At 47.6% G+C, this 18,281-nt stretch overlaps 1 protein-coding gene across 3 annotated transcripts in view; it reads left to right on the top strand.

Moving 5' to 3' along the window:
* Positions 1–18,281, top strand: part of LOC147624575 (NADP-dependent malic enzyme-like) — a 68,939-nt gene that overhangs the window by 37,726 nt on the left and 12,932 nt on the right. For 2 of the 3 annotated variants that reach the window (XR_015269112.1, XM_086819593.1), the window contains exons 6-12: positions 2,580–2,645; positions 2,776–2,871; positions 2,996–3,067; positions 3,187–3,270; positions 3,401–3,499; positions 3,615–3,662; positions 3,842–3,898. Coding sequence is in view for 2 of the 3 variants with exons in the window: in XM_086819593.1 (XP_086675719.1) it covers positions 2,580–2,645; positions 2,776–2,871; positions 2,996–3,067; positions 3,187–3,270; positions 3,401–3,499; positions 3,615–3,662; positions 3,842–3,898 (522 nt within the window). In the remaining variant the exon portion in view is untranslated. The remainder of the gene's footprint in view (positions 1–2,579; positions 2,646–2,775; positions 2,872–2,995; positions 3,068–3,186; positions 3,271–3,400; positions 3,500–3,614; positions 3,663–3,841; positions 3,899–18,281) is intronic. The other variant, XM_086819594.1, reaches the window with a different exon arrangement.

Here is an 18,281-nt window from a genome sequence, read left to right as displayed (position 1 = left end):
CTCCTAAAGCCTACCTGGCCTTGTGCTCTTTGTGAGAGTGCCAATCTATGCCTCCAATACAACTTGGCCAAGGTATGGCCAATCATGATAATCCGGTAGTTTTTGGGGTCCGTAGAGTCTCTTGGCTTATGGATGGGGATAATGGTGTTTGTGGTCTTGGAGAGGGAAAGGCCTTCACACAAAGGCCTATTGAAGATCTGCTCATTTTGATATGGGCCAAGGTGGTGGATCCATGTGCGAAGTGCTCCGAGTAGAGGTCCGCGTGGTCCTTGGCTGTACAATGATGTAGCTTCAATAGTGCTTGGTGACATTGGTAGTGGTGTAAAGGCTGGCGGAGGTAGGGCAAGGGATGTGGGATAAATTAGGTGAGAGGGGGGGAGGGGGGCGGGGGGGGGGACTTTAGTGGGTAAATTGGGACCCAATACTGTGTCATCTACTTCAATTCTATTCTCTTCTCTCTCTCTACTATGTGAATTGGATGCTAAAGATCTCACCACATAAAGGTATAAAGAAGGCCTTGTTGTGCGTTACCACGATCAACCTCAGTGCATGTATGTGAGAGAGAGAGAGAGAGAGAGAGAGAGAGAGAGAGAGAGACGCTATTAACATCTATGGAAGACCCGAAGGGTGTATGAGACCAAAAAGTTGTTACATGTGATCCATGAGTAAACTGGATGTCATGACAAGGGGAATAAAGTAGAAGGCTAGCTGTCAGAAAGGAAAGAGAGGGTCAATGTACCATGTAGACCTTGCGTATACAATGAAGTAGGCAGCATAAGAACCTCATGTGTCGAGACTCATAATGTGTTGTGGGGGGCCAAAGAAGCCAGTGATAAATGCCCCCAAGGGTAAATGATGCCTCACCCGTCGGAAGAATCATGATAATCCGGTAGTTATTGGGGTCCATAGTCTCCTGGCTTATGGATGGGGATAATGGTGTTTGTGGTCTTGGAGGGGGAAAGGCCTTCATGCAAAGCCCTATTGAAGATCTGTGCAATGATAGGGGCCAAGGTGGTGGATCCATGTGCGAAGTGCTTTGAGCGGAGGTCCTCGTGGTCCTTGGCTGTACAATGATGCAGCTTCAATAGTGCTTGGTGACATTGGTAGTGGTGAAAAGGCTGGCGGAGGTAGGGCAGGGGATGCGGGATAAGTCAGGTGGGATCGGATTCAGGATGTCATACAGGTGGCGCATGTAGGTCTCCCATTTGAGAGGGTTAGTGATGGATGTGGGTGTCTTTCGTTCCCTCCAAAAAGCACCTTGTATCCGAGGTGTCCACATTGAAAAAGAGGTGGTACCATTCCGACTTGTGCTGTGCCAAGAATGCACGCTTCTTCCGATGGGTGTGGCAACATAAATATCTGCATTTCGCGTGCATAGAGCTGTCCAGTCTCCTTTTTCGTGACCTTGCACTCATCATCATACCATCTGCTGCACTCATCATCATACCACCCGTTTTGAGGCTCTCACTCAGCCCATCGGGGGTTTGGCAGTGTGGGCGGATTCATGTGGGAAGCTAGCTTGGGTGGATTAGTGTAGAATAGATGGTGAGAGTGATGATGAGAGATCAAGGTTGGCTGTCTAGCGGTACAAGTGATTAGAGTAGACTGAGTCAAAGTCATGGTGAAAGTGAATGCGGGTGAAGGTGGATGTGGGGGGATCTAGGGGGTGTGGCAAGGGGGAGATAAGCGTGATCCACCAAGATGGGTGGTGGTGGGATGGTGAAGTCCGGCATATGTCGCATAAGAACAGGACTGAGGAGACCCCATCAAGTAATCTGTGGTGCTAGAGTCGCCCCTGTAGGAGAAGCAGGTCAAGGTCAGGCTATGTGGGGTGGGCCAATGGGACATCCCATTGTAGATTAGCAGCTCATGCTTGGCTCCCATGTCCAAGAAACTCCTGCCATAGCTAGTGATGTGCCCAGTGTCCTGTGATCACTGTCGTAGGCCTAGCTCATAGGGTATATGTCTGCAAGCATAACTGGAAAGTCATACATATGCACATGCATGTCGGCTGTCCGAGCATTGAAGTCACCCAACATGAGGACCCTGTTGGACGAACTCCACAATGTCTGCAACAATGGGGCATATGGTGATATTCCATCGTGCAACAAATCGTGTGTGTAGGCAGACATCTCTGGTGGGAAATAACATACTGCAATTTGTAATATCTGGAAGCCTGGCCGGGCTAAATGCATCCACATGAAACGGGCCGCCACTGGACCAATGTGGACACTCTGCGTAGGTGGGGGCCCTAAACAGGCATGCCACTCCTCCTCAGCCACTAACCCCCCCCCAAAGGGCTGCCTAGTTTGCATCCAATAGAGATGCTTCTTGCAATACTTAGTTACGAGAGTTGTAGGCATATTTGGCTTTGGACAAGCTTATTTGATGCTGTGCAGATGTGTCGGTTGAATTTCACAATGTTTGATTTGATTGAAGAAGTGGAACATGCCTTAGGCATCCCTTTTTCTACCAATTTTTGTTGAATACAAGTCCATTTCTTAATTTTATACACTTTTTAAAATTGGGGGAAAAAAACACCTCAGTATGTGCTGACTTCTTGTTCTGATACATGACAGGGAATGGGCATACCTGTGGGAAAACTGGCACTGTATACGGCCCTTGGTGGTGTCAGGGCTTCAGGGGTATCAACAAAATAGCCTCTAGTCAGATCATTTAAATCTTCTTTCATTTGAGAAAACCAAATCACATACTTAAGATACTTTAGTTTAACATACTTTCTGCTAACCAAGTGAGCAATGCTTGCCATTGTAGTGTCTCCCCATCACAATCGATGTAGGAACAAACAATGAGACATTACTCAACGATCCATTTTATATTGGACTAAGACAACGACGTGCTACTGGAAAGGTTTTGAATTTTAATTTAAAATGAAACATTTTTCTGTAGCTTTCTGAGTGTTGTGTGTTGCACGAACCATGTTGAGTGTCCCAGCTGCTGACATATCTGATATGGGATATTATCTACTTTGCAGGAGTATGATGATCTGCTCCATGAGTTCATGTGTGCTGTTAAGCAAGCTTATGGAGAGAAAGTCCTAATTCAGGTTGCTTTTGACAAATTGGCTCCAGAAAGCCTTTCATGAAAGAATTTCTTTACACTTACCTTGTCTAACCATTCTGTATTATGAGGATCTTATCCAGATGTCTTTGCTTACTGTTTTAGTTTGAAGACTTTGCAAACCATAATGCATTCACTCTGCTTGCAAAGTATCAGACAACACACCTCGTTTTCAATGATGACATTCAGGTACTTCTATGGCAATGGTCGGACTTTTGTATTTTCTGCCGTTGCGAGTCGGGTTTGTATCTGCCAAATGATACTTCTCACCATCGGTAGATGTGGTTATCAAACTAAAGGTCCCTTTGCTTTTGTGCAGGGTACTGCTGTTGTGGTCCTGGGAGGCTTACTTGCAGCCCTCAAGGTTACTGGCGGGACATTGGCAGATCACACTTTTCTCTTCCTTGGTGCTGGAGAGGTACACCCAGAACGCTTATGATGTTAACAATGGTGCATGCTTTATATAGAGTTCGGATGTTTTCTTTCTGTGAAACAAAACACCATTACAGGCGAGACCACATTTGAAAATGCAGGCTGGAACAGGTATTGGAGAGATGATTGCCTTGGAAATTACGAAGCAGGTAATCTAGTGAACAACTCCTTTTTCCCTGCAATAAACTATAATAATAGGACCTTTATCTTGGAAGCCAGTTTATCCGAAGTATGGGCTCTTTGCAGTTGAGTTACATTTTTGTGTAATAGAGCTTCTGTAATTTGTTGCCATGCAAGAATAAATTTGAATTTAACTGTAATTTGTCTGCAGACTAGTGTTTCCCTTGAAGAAGCGCGGAAGAAGATATGGCTGGTGGATTCAAAGGTAGATCTCCCTCCCTCCCTCCCTCTCTCTCTCTCTCTCTCTCTCTCTCTCTTTCTCTCTCTCTCTGGTCTCATAGGTCACTTTGGCCTTTTGAAGACGTTAATATAACATTTCATTTCATTTCTCTCTGCCATGTACTTTATTGTATCACTTTTGTCTCATAGGCCATTGGGTCTTTAGTAGATTCTCTCTCTCTCTCTCTCTCTCTACATTGCTATGAACAAGATTGATTGGTGGGTTGAGACAGTTATGGGTGGAAGATAAGGTCATTTAGGTCACTGTCATACTAGATGAGTAGGTCACTACTCGAGGAGTAGTAGGGGTTTTTGAGAGCTGGTGTAGAGTATGATCGGAGTAAAGCAAGGCTGTCCCATCTCTCTCACTGTCTTTGGGCTCTATACAGATTAGCTCACAGATTTCTTTGCGACAAGGGTTCTATTCAAGCTGAGATGGTGGTCTATATTCTACCATATGCAGATGACGCAGTCATGCTTCACAACAGAAGGATCTCAAAGACACTTTTATGCATAACACTCTTTCTGTAAGGAATGGGATTTAAAGGTAGACCTTGGCAAGAAAAAGTTATAATGCTCCATTTAAGTTTTCAAGGGCTGCAAAAAGACGCTTACATTTGAGAGACATGAGTGGAAGTACCAAGGGCATACTTAGGAGTGGTATTCTCTAGCCCAAAGTTCCTTATGGAACTGGCATGAGGCAAGGTTGGTCAAGGATATGCTAGCATCGTTGGAGAGGCAATGCTTCCAAGCACTTTTCCAACAGGTCCAAACAAAGTATCCGGGGTGTCCAATTTATAACTTTTTTTTCCCCCGGGTGCTCAAATGTTTGGAACGGATCTAACCTGGATAGGTTAGGGCCAATACTCCTGTTGTTTCTCGAGAAGCACAGATTCCCAGGGCTGCGTCCAAACTCTGGTAAATGCCAAGGTTCCTACCCCCTAAGAGCCAAAATCAACTCTTCCTCTTCCAACTCTAGCATGTTAAAATTCCCACCTATGCACCAGAATTCTGCCTATGGAAGGGAGTGACGAACTATACTCCAGAAGGTGGCGCTGCCTCCTGCAGCGTTCGGTGCATATATGTTCAGAAAGCCACACATTCCTCTCCAATCTTGATGGCCACCCACTGAGCCATAGTTGCATGCAAACTACGTTTGGATGTAATCCAAACGTTGAAAACTTTTGGAACGTCCACTAACGTTTGGAAACGTAGTGAACGTGCACTTTTGATTTTATAGGTTAAAAAACGAACGCAAGTCAACGTCGTTTTTTTTAAAAACTTTTCCTTACGTACGTGTGGCAGCCTCTGTGCGGCACTCAAGTCTTCTCCTGCGGGCGTCTCTATGCGGCGCTCAACTCTCTCTCATAGGTCACTTTGGCCTTTTGAAGACGTTAATATAACATTTCATTTCATTTCATTTCTCTCTCTCTCTCTCTCTCTCTCTCTCTCTCTCTCTCTCTTCCATTGAAGATGCTATACCACAGAGATCACTTCATGAGTATCTGATGATGGATTTATAGAGAGGCCTAGATACATGGAGGGCTTTTTACCACATGGCTCCTGAGTGGCTATTGGTCAGCTTAGAGTTTCATCACATCGATTGGAGAGATCGAGATTGACAGAGTAGCACGGATCCCCCGAGAGGAGAGGATATGCAGATTGTGCAGAGAGGAGGTGGAGAGTGAGGAGCATTATGTATGCAGATGCAGAGCATATACAGCCATCAGAGAGAGAGATCCCATTTTATTCAGAGAGCCACATTCCCTACGCCAGATCTTTGAGGCAGCAGACCAGCGCATACTGGGGAGATTCATTCTAGACATACAACGTCACAAAGAGACATCATTATAGGCTCAGACAGCTCCAGAGGGGGGACGACAGACACATATTACTACATTTTTTCAGAGATCCATCCCACTCCTAGTCCCTACACAGTAGGGAATTACTCTCCAGAGCGCAGAGACACTCAGAGCCCACAGGAGACAGAGCAACTGGCTCGCTTTAGAGCAGACCCAGGCATGTTCTTCAAGGAGCTGTGGACACCCCCTTCATTGATGTATACCATTTTATACCCCCAGTATGGTACAGGATGGAGCTAGCTAGGTTGCATATCATGATTGTATACTCCATGCATATAGCTTTGCGTTCTCCTAGTAGTAGAGCTCCATCCCCTCCCCCCCACTCATTGTACTTATTGCACACCCAGATTCAACTTTTTTTTTAGTTCAATACTTTTTCATTTTGTTGGGATGATAGAGGATACCCCACACAGGTGCACTGATTTGTCTCATAGGCCGAGTTCGGTCTTTTGGAAGACGTTAATAAATCTTTTTTTCTTTCTTTCTTTCTCTCCCGCACGCGCTCAAGTCTCTCTCTCTCTCTCTCTCTCTCTCTCTCTCTCTCCCTCCCACAAAATTGAAACTAAAGGTTGTATAGTATTAGTAAGTGCTTTAATGTTCATCGATGAATCTTCAAACTCAATATTTCAAAATTTTATAAGTAAACTATAAATTTTGTATATATATATATATATATATATATATATATATATATATATATATATATAGGGCAGCGTTCACTACGTTTGGAATCTTTTCAGCACGTTTTCCAAACGTACTAAACGTATCGTTTACTATGTTTGGAACCACCTTGCACTGAGCCCGTCTAGTGACAACGGTGCGTGAGTCAACCACTGCCGGCAATAGCTGCTCACTAATGAAAATGCATACTCCACCTTGTGTCCCAGAGGTCCCCAAAAGAATGGGACCAAAAGGTGTGACTATTGCCTTGAAAGATCTTTCCGCAGCGGCAGGTATGCCCCTTTGAAAGATGGTGCTTCTGAATGAAGAGAATGTCAATGGGTCCACCAACTGCTGCTCTATGAAGCTCCTCTCTAAGGACACCATGCCTTTGAAAGCACTGTGGACTCCCCAAACCTTGAATGTTCCATGAGACAATCCAACTAAGATTTGTGGACCCCCCAAACACTGCAAGATTTGTGGACACCATGCCTTTGAAAGCATTGTGGACCCTCCAAACCCTGTAAAATCTTCCCGCAGTGCGGCGGGTATGCTCCTTTGAAAGATGGTCTGAATGAAGAGAATGTCAATGGGTCCACCAACTGCTGCTCTGTGAAGCTCCTCTCTAAGGACACCATGCCTTTGAAAGCATTGTGGACCCCCCAAACCCTGAATGTTCCATGAGACAATCCAACTAAGATTTGTGGGAAGCAGAACTATCGGAGCTGCCCTCCACTCGAAGAGTCCTGGGCGTGGGTTTCGACGGAGAGTAGTCACTGTCGGTCCTGGGGTGAAGCTACGCCAGATGGGCACGAATCCTGTGGAGCCGCTTTGTTCAAGCACTGGAATATGCATACTCTGGGCTTCACCTATCGCAATGCAGGTATCTATTTGAGGGGGAAAGGGGTACTGCCATTGAAACATGAAGAAAGACGAAAAGAAGCACCTCCAAGCTAGTGGACACCATCTCCCCTTCTTGATCTCTGTGGTCCGAGCCACACAACTCCATCCGAGCCACCAAGAGCGAGAGGTGGGTAAGCACATCAGTGATACGTAGATCATGCAAATGGTGTGAGAGCTCTATTGCCTTCCCGTGAATAGCAACAGACACTGACTCCATGGTTCAATCCGTCAAAACAACGCCCCCCCCCCCCCCCCCCCTCTCTCCCGGCACTGCATTCAGGGGGGAAGGAGAAGATCATCGCGCCACTCTTTGGTGTGGAAGGCATGGAGGGATGTAACACCACACATATATGAATGGGAGCCAGTCTCCTCGAACATACCAGCTCCTCCGACAGGAAGGCATCGGAAGAAGCTGTAGTCAATTGGCTGCCCCAACACCTTGGGGGGGCCACCTGGCAACTCTGGAGGGAGAGCCCACACCGGAGAGGCAGCGATGGTCATCTCTACCAGCTCCATGAAATGGATCAAATAGTGGATTGAGCTAGCCCGGTTGTCTCCGCTCCGGGTTAGGTGCAGCTGAAGGAACGCGGGAATACTCCGGAGTGGTGTGCGGGGAAAGGGGGGGAGATGGAGACGGAGACGGAGCGGAGGGAGCTGCAAGGGGGGGAAGCCGAAGTTGAAGGCGGGGGTGGGGGGGAGGAGGGGGGGTGATGGGGCATGGGAAAGGGATGAGAAGGGGGGCTGGGGGGGGAGGCCTGGAGTGATGTAACACCACACATACGAATGGGAGCCATTGTCACCTCGAACATACCAGATCCTTTGACACGAAGGCATCGGAAGAAGCTGTAGTCAGTTGACTGCCCCAGCACCCTGCGGGGGGCCACTTGGTGACTTTGGAGGGAGAGCCCGCACCGGAGGGTAGCGATGATCATCTCTACCAGCTCCATGAAATGATGGATCAAACGACGGATTGAGCTAGCCAGCTGTCTCCGCTCCCGGTTATAGGCACAGCTGGAAGGTGGCGAGAATGCTCGAGAGGTGGAAGAGGGGGGAAAGGAGGGGGGGGGGGGATCTGATGAAGACAGAGCGGAGAGAGCTGCAAGGGGAAAGCCGAAGGTGGGGGTGGGGGGCGGGATGGAGGGACCTGCTGAAGGGTCAGAGAGCCTCGGGGGAATTTGAATCACTGTCGGGAATGCTCTGGAGAGGTGGAAGGGGGGCGGGGGACCTGCTGAAGGCTCTGAAGGCTCAGAGAGCCTTGGGGGAATTTGAATCACTGTCGGGAATGCTCCGGAGAGGCGGAAAGGGGAGGGGGGGGGGTACTGATGAAGATGGAGTGGAGGGAGTTGTAGGGGGGAAGTCGAAGCTGAAGGCGGGAGTGGGGGGGAGGAGGCGGGGTGATGGGGGATGGAAAAGGACTGAGAAGGGGGACTAGGGCGGGAAGGGTTTACCTGCGAGGGGGGGGGGGAAGGCTTGGAGTGATGTAACACCACACATATACGAATGGGAGCCACTGTCTCCTCGAACATACCAACTCCTTCGACACGAAGGCATTGGAAGAAGCTATAGTCAACTGGTTGCCCTTGTACCCTGGGGGGCCACTTGGCGACTCTGGAGGGAGAGCCTACACCGGAGAGGCAGCGATGATTATCTCTACTGGCTCCATGAAATGATGGGGGGGGGGGAAGGCTTGGAGTGATGTAACACCACACATATACGAATGGGAGCCACTGTCTCCTCGAACATACCAACTCCTTCGACACGAAGGCATTGGAAGAAGCTATAGTCAACTGGTTGCCCTTGCACCCTGGGGGGCCACTTGGCGACTCTGGAGAAAGAGCCTACACCGGAGAGGCAGCGATGATTATCTCTACTGGCTCCATGAAATGATGGATCAAACGGTGGACTGAGCTAGCCAGCTGTCTCCGCTCTGGGTTAGGCACAGCCAAAGGGCGGCAGGGATGCTCCGGAGGGGGGGTGGGGATATACTGATGAAGATGGAGCGGAGGGAGCTGGAGGGGGGAAAGCTGAAGGCAGGGGTGCTGGGGGATGGGAAAGGGCTGAGAAGGGGGGCTAGGGGCGTGGGGGGGGAGGTCGGCCCCGCTGAAGGCTCTGAAGGATTAGAGAGCCTCCAGGGAATCTGAATCACCGTTGGGGGGCGACTGAGATAAATGCTTGTAATGGTTCTCTGACACAACTGTATCCTCGTGTGTACTGCCAGCTTGGTGTGGTTGGTGGTGCCGCTCTGCTCTGGAAGTCTACTGGCGGTTCCCACCTCAGGCCCGCGGTTTGCCACTCTGCTCTTCCGCCTCGGGACAGGGGTCTGCCACTCTGCTCTGGAAGTTGCTGGTGGTTCCGCCTTGGGACAGTGGTCTGCCACTCTCCCACATCGGGATCGACTGAGGTCTGGTCCTAGTGCCTGGGGGCCGGAACCCCAACCACCCCTCCCCCCCGCCCCGCGGTCCTGGTGCCTGGGGGCTGGAATCCCTCTTACCCCCTGAGTAAGATCTGAACTGGGAACCATCGGGGCGGGGCAGGGCGGGAAGCGCCCTCCTGGACTGACGGTGAGGACAAGCTCTAGTGAGGTGTCCCATCTATCGGCAGATGAAACATTGGCATGGGAGACGAGAGTACTAAACTCTCTGCAAAATGGGGTCCCCTTGGAGGCAAGGAAGCAATATGGCATGAGGCATTGGCTCCGGAGAGGTTATTCAGATACAAAGGGATGGACTCCCAGCCGTTCGAGCAAGAACCGAAGCAGGGGTTGGGAGGGTGGGGATCCCATCACTCTCTTGATGGCACCACCTATCACTGAGAGGAAAGGAGGTATTCCTTCCTGAAACCAAGAAAGTAGATTGTCACAGGAAATCTTGAGAGACGCTAGCCAAAGGGGTTGGATGTTGGGTTGAAGCGGTGCTGGCACCTCGCAAAGAAGGGGCTTGAGCCATATGTAGTGCGACGGGGTTCAGCTGCATGACTCTGTTCAAAGTTGCAGGCGAATCGAGGCGACTCTAGCTCAACCCGGTAGTAGCCATGCCCCAAGGGATGAATATTCGTGATCTTTCCAAGCATGCCAAAAAGGCTTCCTTGTAACAGATCTTTGAGCTGTCCGCGCACCGGGCGGCTACCCACAATCTTGCATACCAAGGTGGAGGCCTCCAACGATGCGACTGTCGAAGTGAGGAGCTGGAGGTTTGCTGTTGAGAAAGAGAGGCAAGGGATGGTGGCCTCGGTCAAGGATGACGGAGGGGCTGCCATGGAGTCCTCTTGGGGCTTGAAGATCAGAAGTTGCTGAATCTTGCCTAAAAGAGAAAATTACCCGAAAGCTGATAGCACCTGACTAGGAAGACGAAGAAGAGGATAAGGAGGGGCGGACGCAAGGGGGAAGTGAGGCGGAAGCACAGAACGGAAAAGGGGACTGGGTGGCGCTCGGGTGGAGGAGGATGAAGGAGAGTGAAGAGGTACAATGGAGGGGACGGGCGGCATCCAGCCACACGTGCTGCGCATGGGGCAAGGGACAGCAGGCAGTGAGGAGGACAAAGTGGAGCAAAGGCGGGGGCAGAGGCGAGGGAGGGAGGCGAAATGGAAGGAGGGTGGGGACTCAGACGGAGCAGGCAGGCCACTGGGCAAGCAGTGTGTAGGAGGGAGAAAGCAGGAGATTAGGGTGGGGGAGCCGGAAGAGATGGCGAAGGTGAGGGAGGGACAGAGGAGGAGGGGCAGATGTGCAACGGGGGAAAGCTCCAGCTCGCTTTGAAAATGCCTATCCAACTTATAACTTATCTATCCATATTTCAATTTTTTTTTCCAAAGAAAAAGCCTTCTAGTAGTTATAAAGAAAAAACCAGCTGTACAGCTGAATTCAATGCTGCTAAAAAGCAGTCCAAATATACATATGAGATAAGAGGGAGGTGCGTGCGCGGGGGGGGGGGGGGGGGGGGGGGGGGGGGGGGGGGCCTTCTTGGCTCACCGCTCTCCTCTTGGTAGGTGGGGGTAACCTGGATGACCAGGTGTGGAAAAGGGTGGCTGCAAACCAGTCCTCAAAGCCAGTGCTGAGACCTCGGAGGGGGCCCTCCAAGAAGATCCATCGAATCCCTGGTGTGCAGGGGCCTCCGTGGGTAGGAAGGCGCAAGGAAATGCTGATCAAGAAATCCTTTCAGGGCTCCTCCCCGAGCTGCAGTCCTTCAATGATCAGCTTGCCCAAAAGGGCTCTGCTCTAGGTCGTGGAATCTGTCAAGTGGAGGCTTCCTTTGTTGGAATTAGGGTTGCAGGAATGCACACACAACTTCAAGAAGATGAGGAAGCTTGAGCACAACACAGTAGTGTATTATGAGTGCCAAAAATGAAAGATAACAAGCCCTAGAAGATAATGGGCGTATATACAATGCACGGGGGAAAAAACCTCCTAGTGAGGGAAAAAGTGCCCCGGCGGTCCTAAGTGTGTTCACACACATCACTACTATAATATGGTAACAAATCCCCCCTGGAGTGATGCGGTGAACAAGAGCTAGCACTCATGTATAGGGAAGTGTCTAGCTATGTGGACGAATCCACAAAAGGGTGTTAGCCCAAAGCTTTGCGAAAAGCTTCGAACTTCTCACGAGGCAGAGCCTTTGTGAAAAGGTCTGCAAGGTTATCCTGTGTTGGCACATAAGCCAAACTGATCTCTCCTGCAGAGAGTCTCTCCCTGACATAATGGTAGTGCACCTCAATGTGCTTCGTACGAGCATGGAACACTGGGTTCCGCGCAACTGCCAATGCGCTCTGACTGTCAGTGAAGATGGTGGTGGCAGATGGCTGCCCAACACCCAAATCAGCCATAAGGCGTCTGAGCCACACACACTCAACCGTAGCTGTGAAAGCTGCCCTGTACTCAGCTTCACAACTAGAAGTGGCCACAGTAGGCTGCTTCTTGCTCAACCATGATATGCATGAGCTTCCAAGCATGAAGCAAAAACCACTCGTGGACACGCGTGTGTCATAACAACCAGCCCAGTCAGAATCTGAAAAAACATGTAAATCTGGCGGCAATGATCCCCCCTTGGGATAAAACAACCCAAGATGCCGAGTACCACTCAAATAGCGAAAGATACGCTTCACTGCCTGCCAATGCTTAATGCCTGGGCTATGCATAAATCTGCTCACCTGTGAGACTGCAAACTGAATGTCTGGCCTCGTAATGCATACATAAATGAGGCAACCAACAGCTGTCTGATAGAGTGTGACATCAAAGTGATCTCCAGCATCATGAAGACTCAACTTCAAACCTGTCTCCATTGGAGTAGCAATAGGCTTGCAGTCTTCAAGGCCAAATCTCCGCAACAATGTTTCAATATACTTTGTCTGACACAAAGCAATACCTCCATCACACTGCTTAAATTGTATCCCCAAATAATGATGCAAATGCCCCAAATCTGACATCTCAAAAGAGGCATTCAAATCAGCCTTAAAATCAGCAATATGACTCTCATTTGGTCCTGTGAGCAGCATGTCATCGACATAGAGAGCAATGATTAGATGTACACCATCCACACGTTTAACATACAAAGTGCTTTCTGTTGGACTATTCTGAAACCCATGTGCAGTCAAATATGCATGTATTTTTTCATACCAAGCTCGTGGAGCTTGCTTTAAACCATATAAAGCCTTTTTTAACCTGCACACTTTGTTTTCCTGCCCTCTTTGAACAAAACCACGAGGCTGCGATACATACACCTCCTCATGCAAATCTCCATTTAAGAACGCAGTCTTTATGTCCAGCTGATGTACATTCCAACCATTATGAGCTGTCAATGCACAAATGCTACGAATGGTAGTCATACGACAAGTGGGAGCAAAGGTCTCATCAAAATCAATGCCCTTCTCTTGAGCATAACCTTTTGCAACAAGCCTAGCCTTATGGCGATTTACTGTGCCATCAGGCTTACGCTTCAATTTGTATATCCACTTAGTGCCAATGGCCTTCTTGCCAGGGGGCAAGTCACATAAAGACCATGTACCATTCTTCATAATAGCATCGTATTCTGCTTGCATAGCAGCCATCCAATTTTCTGAACTTTGTGCCTCATCAAATGAAACAGGCTCACTTTCATCGCACATACTAGAAACAGCCAATGCATAACAATCTGACGCATAAGAGGCACCATGAGAGCCAGAACGAGTGCGACTAGACAAAGGGGCATCCAACTTGCTGTCACGCAAAGTCTGCACCAGCCATCTAGGCATGTTCCAAGAGCCCTCAATCTCCTGTCTCTCATCCTCAAGTGCATCATGCACATCTGCATCAGATATAGGCTGATCTGTGCCATCTTTTAAAACCTGCATAGGCTGAAAAACTGCCTCATGAGGTATTGCACTTGACTGTGCACCACTGAAAAGAGGCAACAATGTATCATAGACATCACGTGAGCTGATATCTGTCTCCTTAGTACATGAAACCAAGGGCTGAACTGCATCTTCCACAAATACAACATCACGGCTAACCAAAATGCGCTTTGTCTGTGGATGATACAAACGATAGCCTTTGCTCTCAGCACTATATCCAACAAAAATACATTTGACAGCTTTGTCATCCAATTTTCTGCGATGTTGCACAGGCACTAATGCATATGCCAGGCAACCAAAAACACGTAAATGGCCAACAGATGGCTTGCGGCTATGCCAAGCCTCATATGGAGTGACAACCTGTAATGCTTTGGTGGGACACCTGTTTAGTACATAAGTGGCACACATGACAGCCTCAAGCCAAAAACCATGTGGTAGACTTTGACTCTTAACCATACATCTTGCCATTTCCATGAGAGACCTGTTTTTTCTCTCAGCCACACCATTTTGCTGTGGTGTATACGGCACTGTACATTGGTGTTTTATCCCACGCTCAGCCAGAAATGCATTAAATTCTGAAGACATATACTCCCCCCCTCGATCTGAACGGAGGGTGCCCATCTTACTTTCTGACACATTTTCAGCCATAACCAAAAACTGTTTGAAGCACAAAAACACTTCGGACTTTGCCTTCAAAGGATATACCCATGCATGCCTGGTAAAATCATCAATGAAAGTCACGAAGTAAAGGTAGTTTCCAAATGATGGAGTTTGCATGGGACCACAAACATCACTGTGAACAAGCTGCAATCTGCGTTCAGCTCTCACTGATCCATCTTTGGGAAAGGAAGCACGCTGCATTTTACCCAATATGCAGCCCTCACAAACATGCTTGACAGGTGCCTCAAGCTTAGGCAAAGAAGACACCATTTCAGATTTCTGCAGGCGCAGCAAACTTGCAAAATTCAGATGACCAAAACGTGCATGCCACAGTTTTGCATTTGAAATAGCCTGCGTATCCATGATAGCACATGCTGAATCCTCTACACATTTGCCATCCATATTGAGCTTATACAGCCCTCGACATAGTGAACCAGATGCTACAATGATGTCACCACAAGAGAGATCATGAACAGTACATCTGTCATCCACAAATTTTACAACCAAACCTGTTTTGGCAAATGCGGAGACTGACAGCAGATTCTTTTTGATCCCTGGCACATACAATGCATCAAAAAGTGTAAAGGTGTTGCAATTTGCAACATTCAGCACAATCTGTCCAACTCCTTTAACGGGATAAGAGGAGTTATTGGCACAAGTGACAGTATTCCCTGTGGGAGCAGACTCAAGGAAAGTGAATAAACTGCGCTGCGAGGTGATATGCTTAGTGGCACCACTGTCAAAGTACCATACATCTGAATCTACTGCAGACATACATGTGTCATGCAAAGATGGGTCATAACTGCACTGCGCATTGAATGCCCATTCTGTATCTTGAACAACATTAGCAGATTCATTGTTAGAAGGAGAGGCATCTGCAACAGCCATACCAGCCTCTTTCTTCTTAGCCTCTTTCGCAGCCAGCTTAGGACACGCTTTGATGACATGATCATTTCCCTTACAGTACTTGCAAAATGTCTTCTGTTTGTCACCCTTCTTCTCATCTTTGTCTTCCTTCTTTGGTTGCGCAGCATTTGCAGATTTCTGCTTACTAGAAGAAAAGCCAGCTTTACCTTTCCCGCTTCTCTGACTAGCAACGAAAGCTTGATCTGCGACACGCATAATATTCCTGTTTTGCCTTGACTGGTCTTCTTGCAGCAAAACAGAAACTAACTCCTCAAATGATAAGGCATTGGGATTGCCTTTCATCATCAAGCGAAGAGTGGAAGCAAAACCCTGATAAGAATCTGGTAGACCATTCAAAACAGTCTGCACAAGTGAACTGTCTGACAGGATTTCATCTGCAGAAATGAGCTGCTCTTTGAAATCCTTGATCTTTGTCAAAAAGCTATCCATAGAATCACCTTCGTTCATATGCTCACTCTCCAACTGTTTTCGGAGATAAGCAACACGAGCCTCATTTCTTGCCTGATACAATGTGGCAAGTACATCCCAAGCATCCTTAGAAGTCCTGCAGGAGCGAATATGTGGGATAATGGTACGTTTAACAGACAGCGCAATCAAGGCATGAGCCTGCGCATCTCTACCATCCCAACGAATCTGCTCTGCTGAAAGTGGTGGTTCTCGAACAGCTGCTACAGCACTTGTGCCTGCACCATCATCAACAGTACCTGTTTCTGATGTGTTTGCAGCATTCCCAGCCACAATAGGACGTGCATCAATACCCTGCACAATGTTCCATAACCCCTTTGCTACCAATACATGTCGCATCATATATGCCCACAATGGATAGTTGGTGCCATCCAACTTATCCTCAGCAGCCAACATGCGGAATACATCATTGTTGTCAGCCATGGCCAATGACTGTACTACTAGATGTAAATGCTGTCTGTAAGAGGTAAACCTGTATAAAATCGACCTGTGCTATGTAGCACAGCCCAAAACAGACGAATGGGCACCTGTCCTGCAGATTTTAATCTTGACAGAAAATCTGCACAGTAGGACGATTTTGCCTGCGCAGTACTTGGAATGCAAAAACGGAGGGCGAAATGACTTCAGATCAAAATTCTGAAACGAACAAGCCCTACGGGCTTTCCCACGGCATATACTAACCTGCAGATGCTCGTGAAACCTCGTCGCAATCGGAGGAGATGAAGCGGCAGGTGCCGGTGATGCTGCCCGGGAGGAGGAAGCCTGCTCTGATACCAATTGTTGGAATTAGGGTTGCAGGAATGCACACACAACTTCAAGAAGATGAGGAAGCTTGAGCACAACACAGTAGTGTATTATGAGTGCCAAAAATGAAAGATAACAAGCCCTAGAAGATAATGGGCGTATATACAATGCACGGGGGAAAAAACCTCCTAGTGAGGGAAAAAGTGCCCCGGCGGTCCTAAGTGTGTTCACACACATCACTACTATAATATGGTAACATCCTTGAACCCGAGTTTGGATCAGTATGCGCCAGGCCACCTACACACCCGAGCTGGGCGACCATCTCCTCCATAGTAGTGCCGTGAGGGATCCGTTAAGACAGGCTGGGAGTGCTACTTACCCAAAAGCCACACGCCTTGTGCCAGTTGATCCTTGCGCCCTGAAGCAAGGCAAAACTCCTCAACTGCTGCTGCAAAGCGGCAGAGGTTTCATTTTGACCCCATGAGGTATGTGGCGGTTTCAAGTGCAAACTCTCTTATCCATATTTCATTTAAGATAAGGGTGCCCACATTAAAAAAATTTCCAGCTAGTCCAGAAGTGTATGTAACCTTTTAAATACGAGGGGCTCAAGTACTAACTTGTTAGGCCTTTGCTCAAACTTGTCCACCCACATTATAAAAGGGCATGAACAAGTTTGAGCAAAGGCCATTTAAGAGCATGTTTCCATGCAAACCTCCCCCAAGTCATCCAGACTTGCCAGGCATACTTCCCATACTTCCCATGCGAAAAAATCCCTTTATAAACATTCTCTTTGTCCAATGTCTTGATTCGGGCGCTATGACTAGGTTTCAGGCATCATGATTCTTGTCTTTGATAAATTTTTCATTCCCAAAGCTTGTACATCTACAATCAACTGGGCAAGTGTTATTTTGTTATTTCCTATGTAGACAAGTGTTCTAACAATTTTGTTTTTACTTGTAAAAAGTTTTACTTAGAATGTTTGTTAAGTGAAGTGAATTCTTCCTCTCAGACTTATTCTAGCTGTTCACTTTCTTCTCAAGACGTTATCTTGAAACACCAAGATTTTCGTAAATCGTTTGGTGTCAAGTGCAACCCTACTTTGCCTTTTTTGTATATAGTTTGGAAGTTTCATAAGAATCCTATAAAGCCCAGGTTCATAGCTGCTTCTTGCAATACATCTCTGACGGATGTTTCTAAATGGCTTAGTCATTGCTTTAAAAAAGCCATTTTACCTAGTGTCTATGACCTTTGGAAAAATCTTCTTAAAGATGCTAATGTGCCTACAGACACAAGTTGGGTCCTAAAAGACTCTGCAGGAGTAGTTCCCATCTTGAAATTCTTAAACTCCTCTCGGAGCCTTGCTGAAAAGTCATCTTCTTTATGCCTTCAAACCTTCGACTTCACGACCTTATACACCAAACTAGACTTAGAAGACTTACGGGTAAGGATTAGATCCCTTATGACGAAAGTTTTTGCCTATAGATTAGAAAAGGATAGATGCAAGGCTTTATTAGTAGAAAAGTCAGCTTTGCATTCCTGACATTCCTTCCTTTCAAGAGTTTTTGTATATCAATCCAAATTCCTTAGGTGGAGGGATCTATCCCAAGGAATTTTGCGAACTTAACCGCACCTTGAATAGCGATAGTTGTGCTTTTTTAGACCTTAAGATCACTCAATCACCTTCAAGCTTCAGAGTAGATATTTATGACAAATGCTTACGTCCTGAATATGCTAGCTTAGAGGTCATTCGGATGCCACACTTTTCTTCCAATATTTCTGATATAGCTAAGTATGGTGTTATCTGCTCTCAACTTTTTAGATTCTCTCGTC

This window comes from Cibotium barometz, chromosome 25 (assembly GCF_041138505.1).
Source record: "Cibotium barometz isolate CiBa-2024 chromosome 25, ASM4113850v1, whole genome shotgun sequence".
NCBI lineage: Eukaryota > Viridiplantae > Streptophyta > Polypodiopsida > Cyatheales > Cibotiaceae > Cibotium > Cibotium barometz.
Note: the sequence above shows the minus strand (reverse complement) of the source record. Positions and strands in the feature narration are given on the sequence as shown.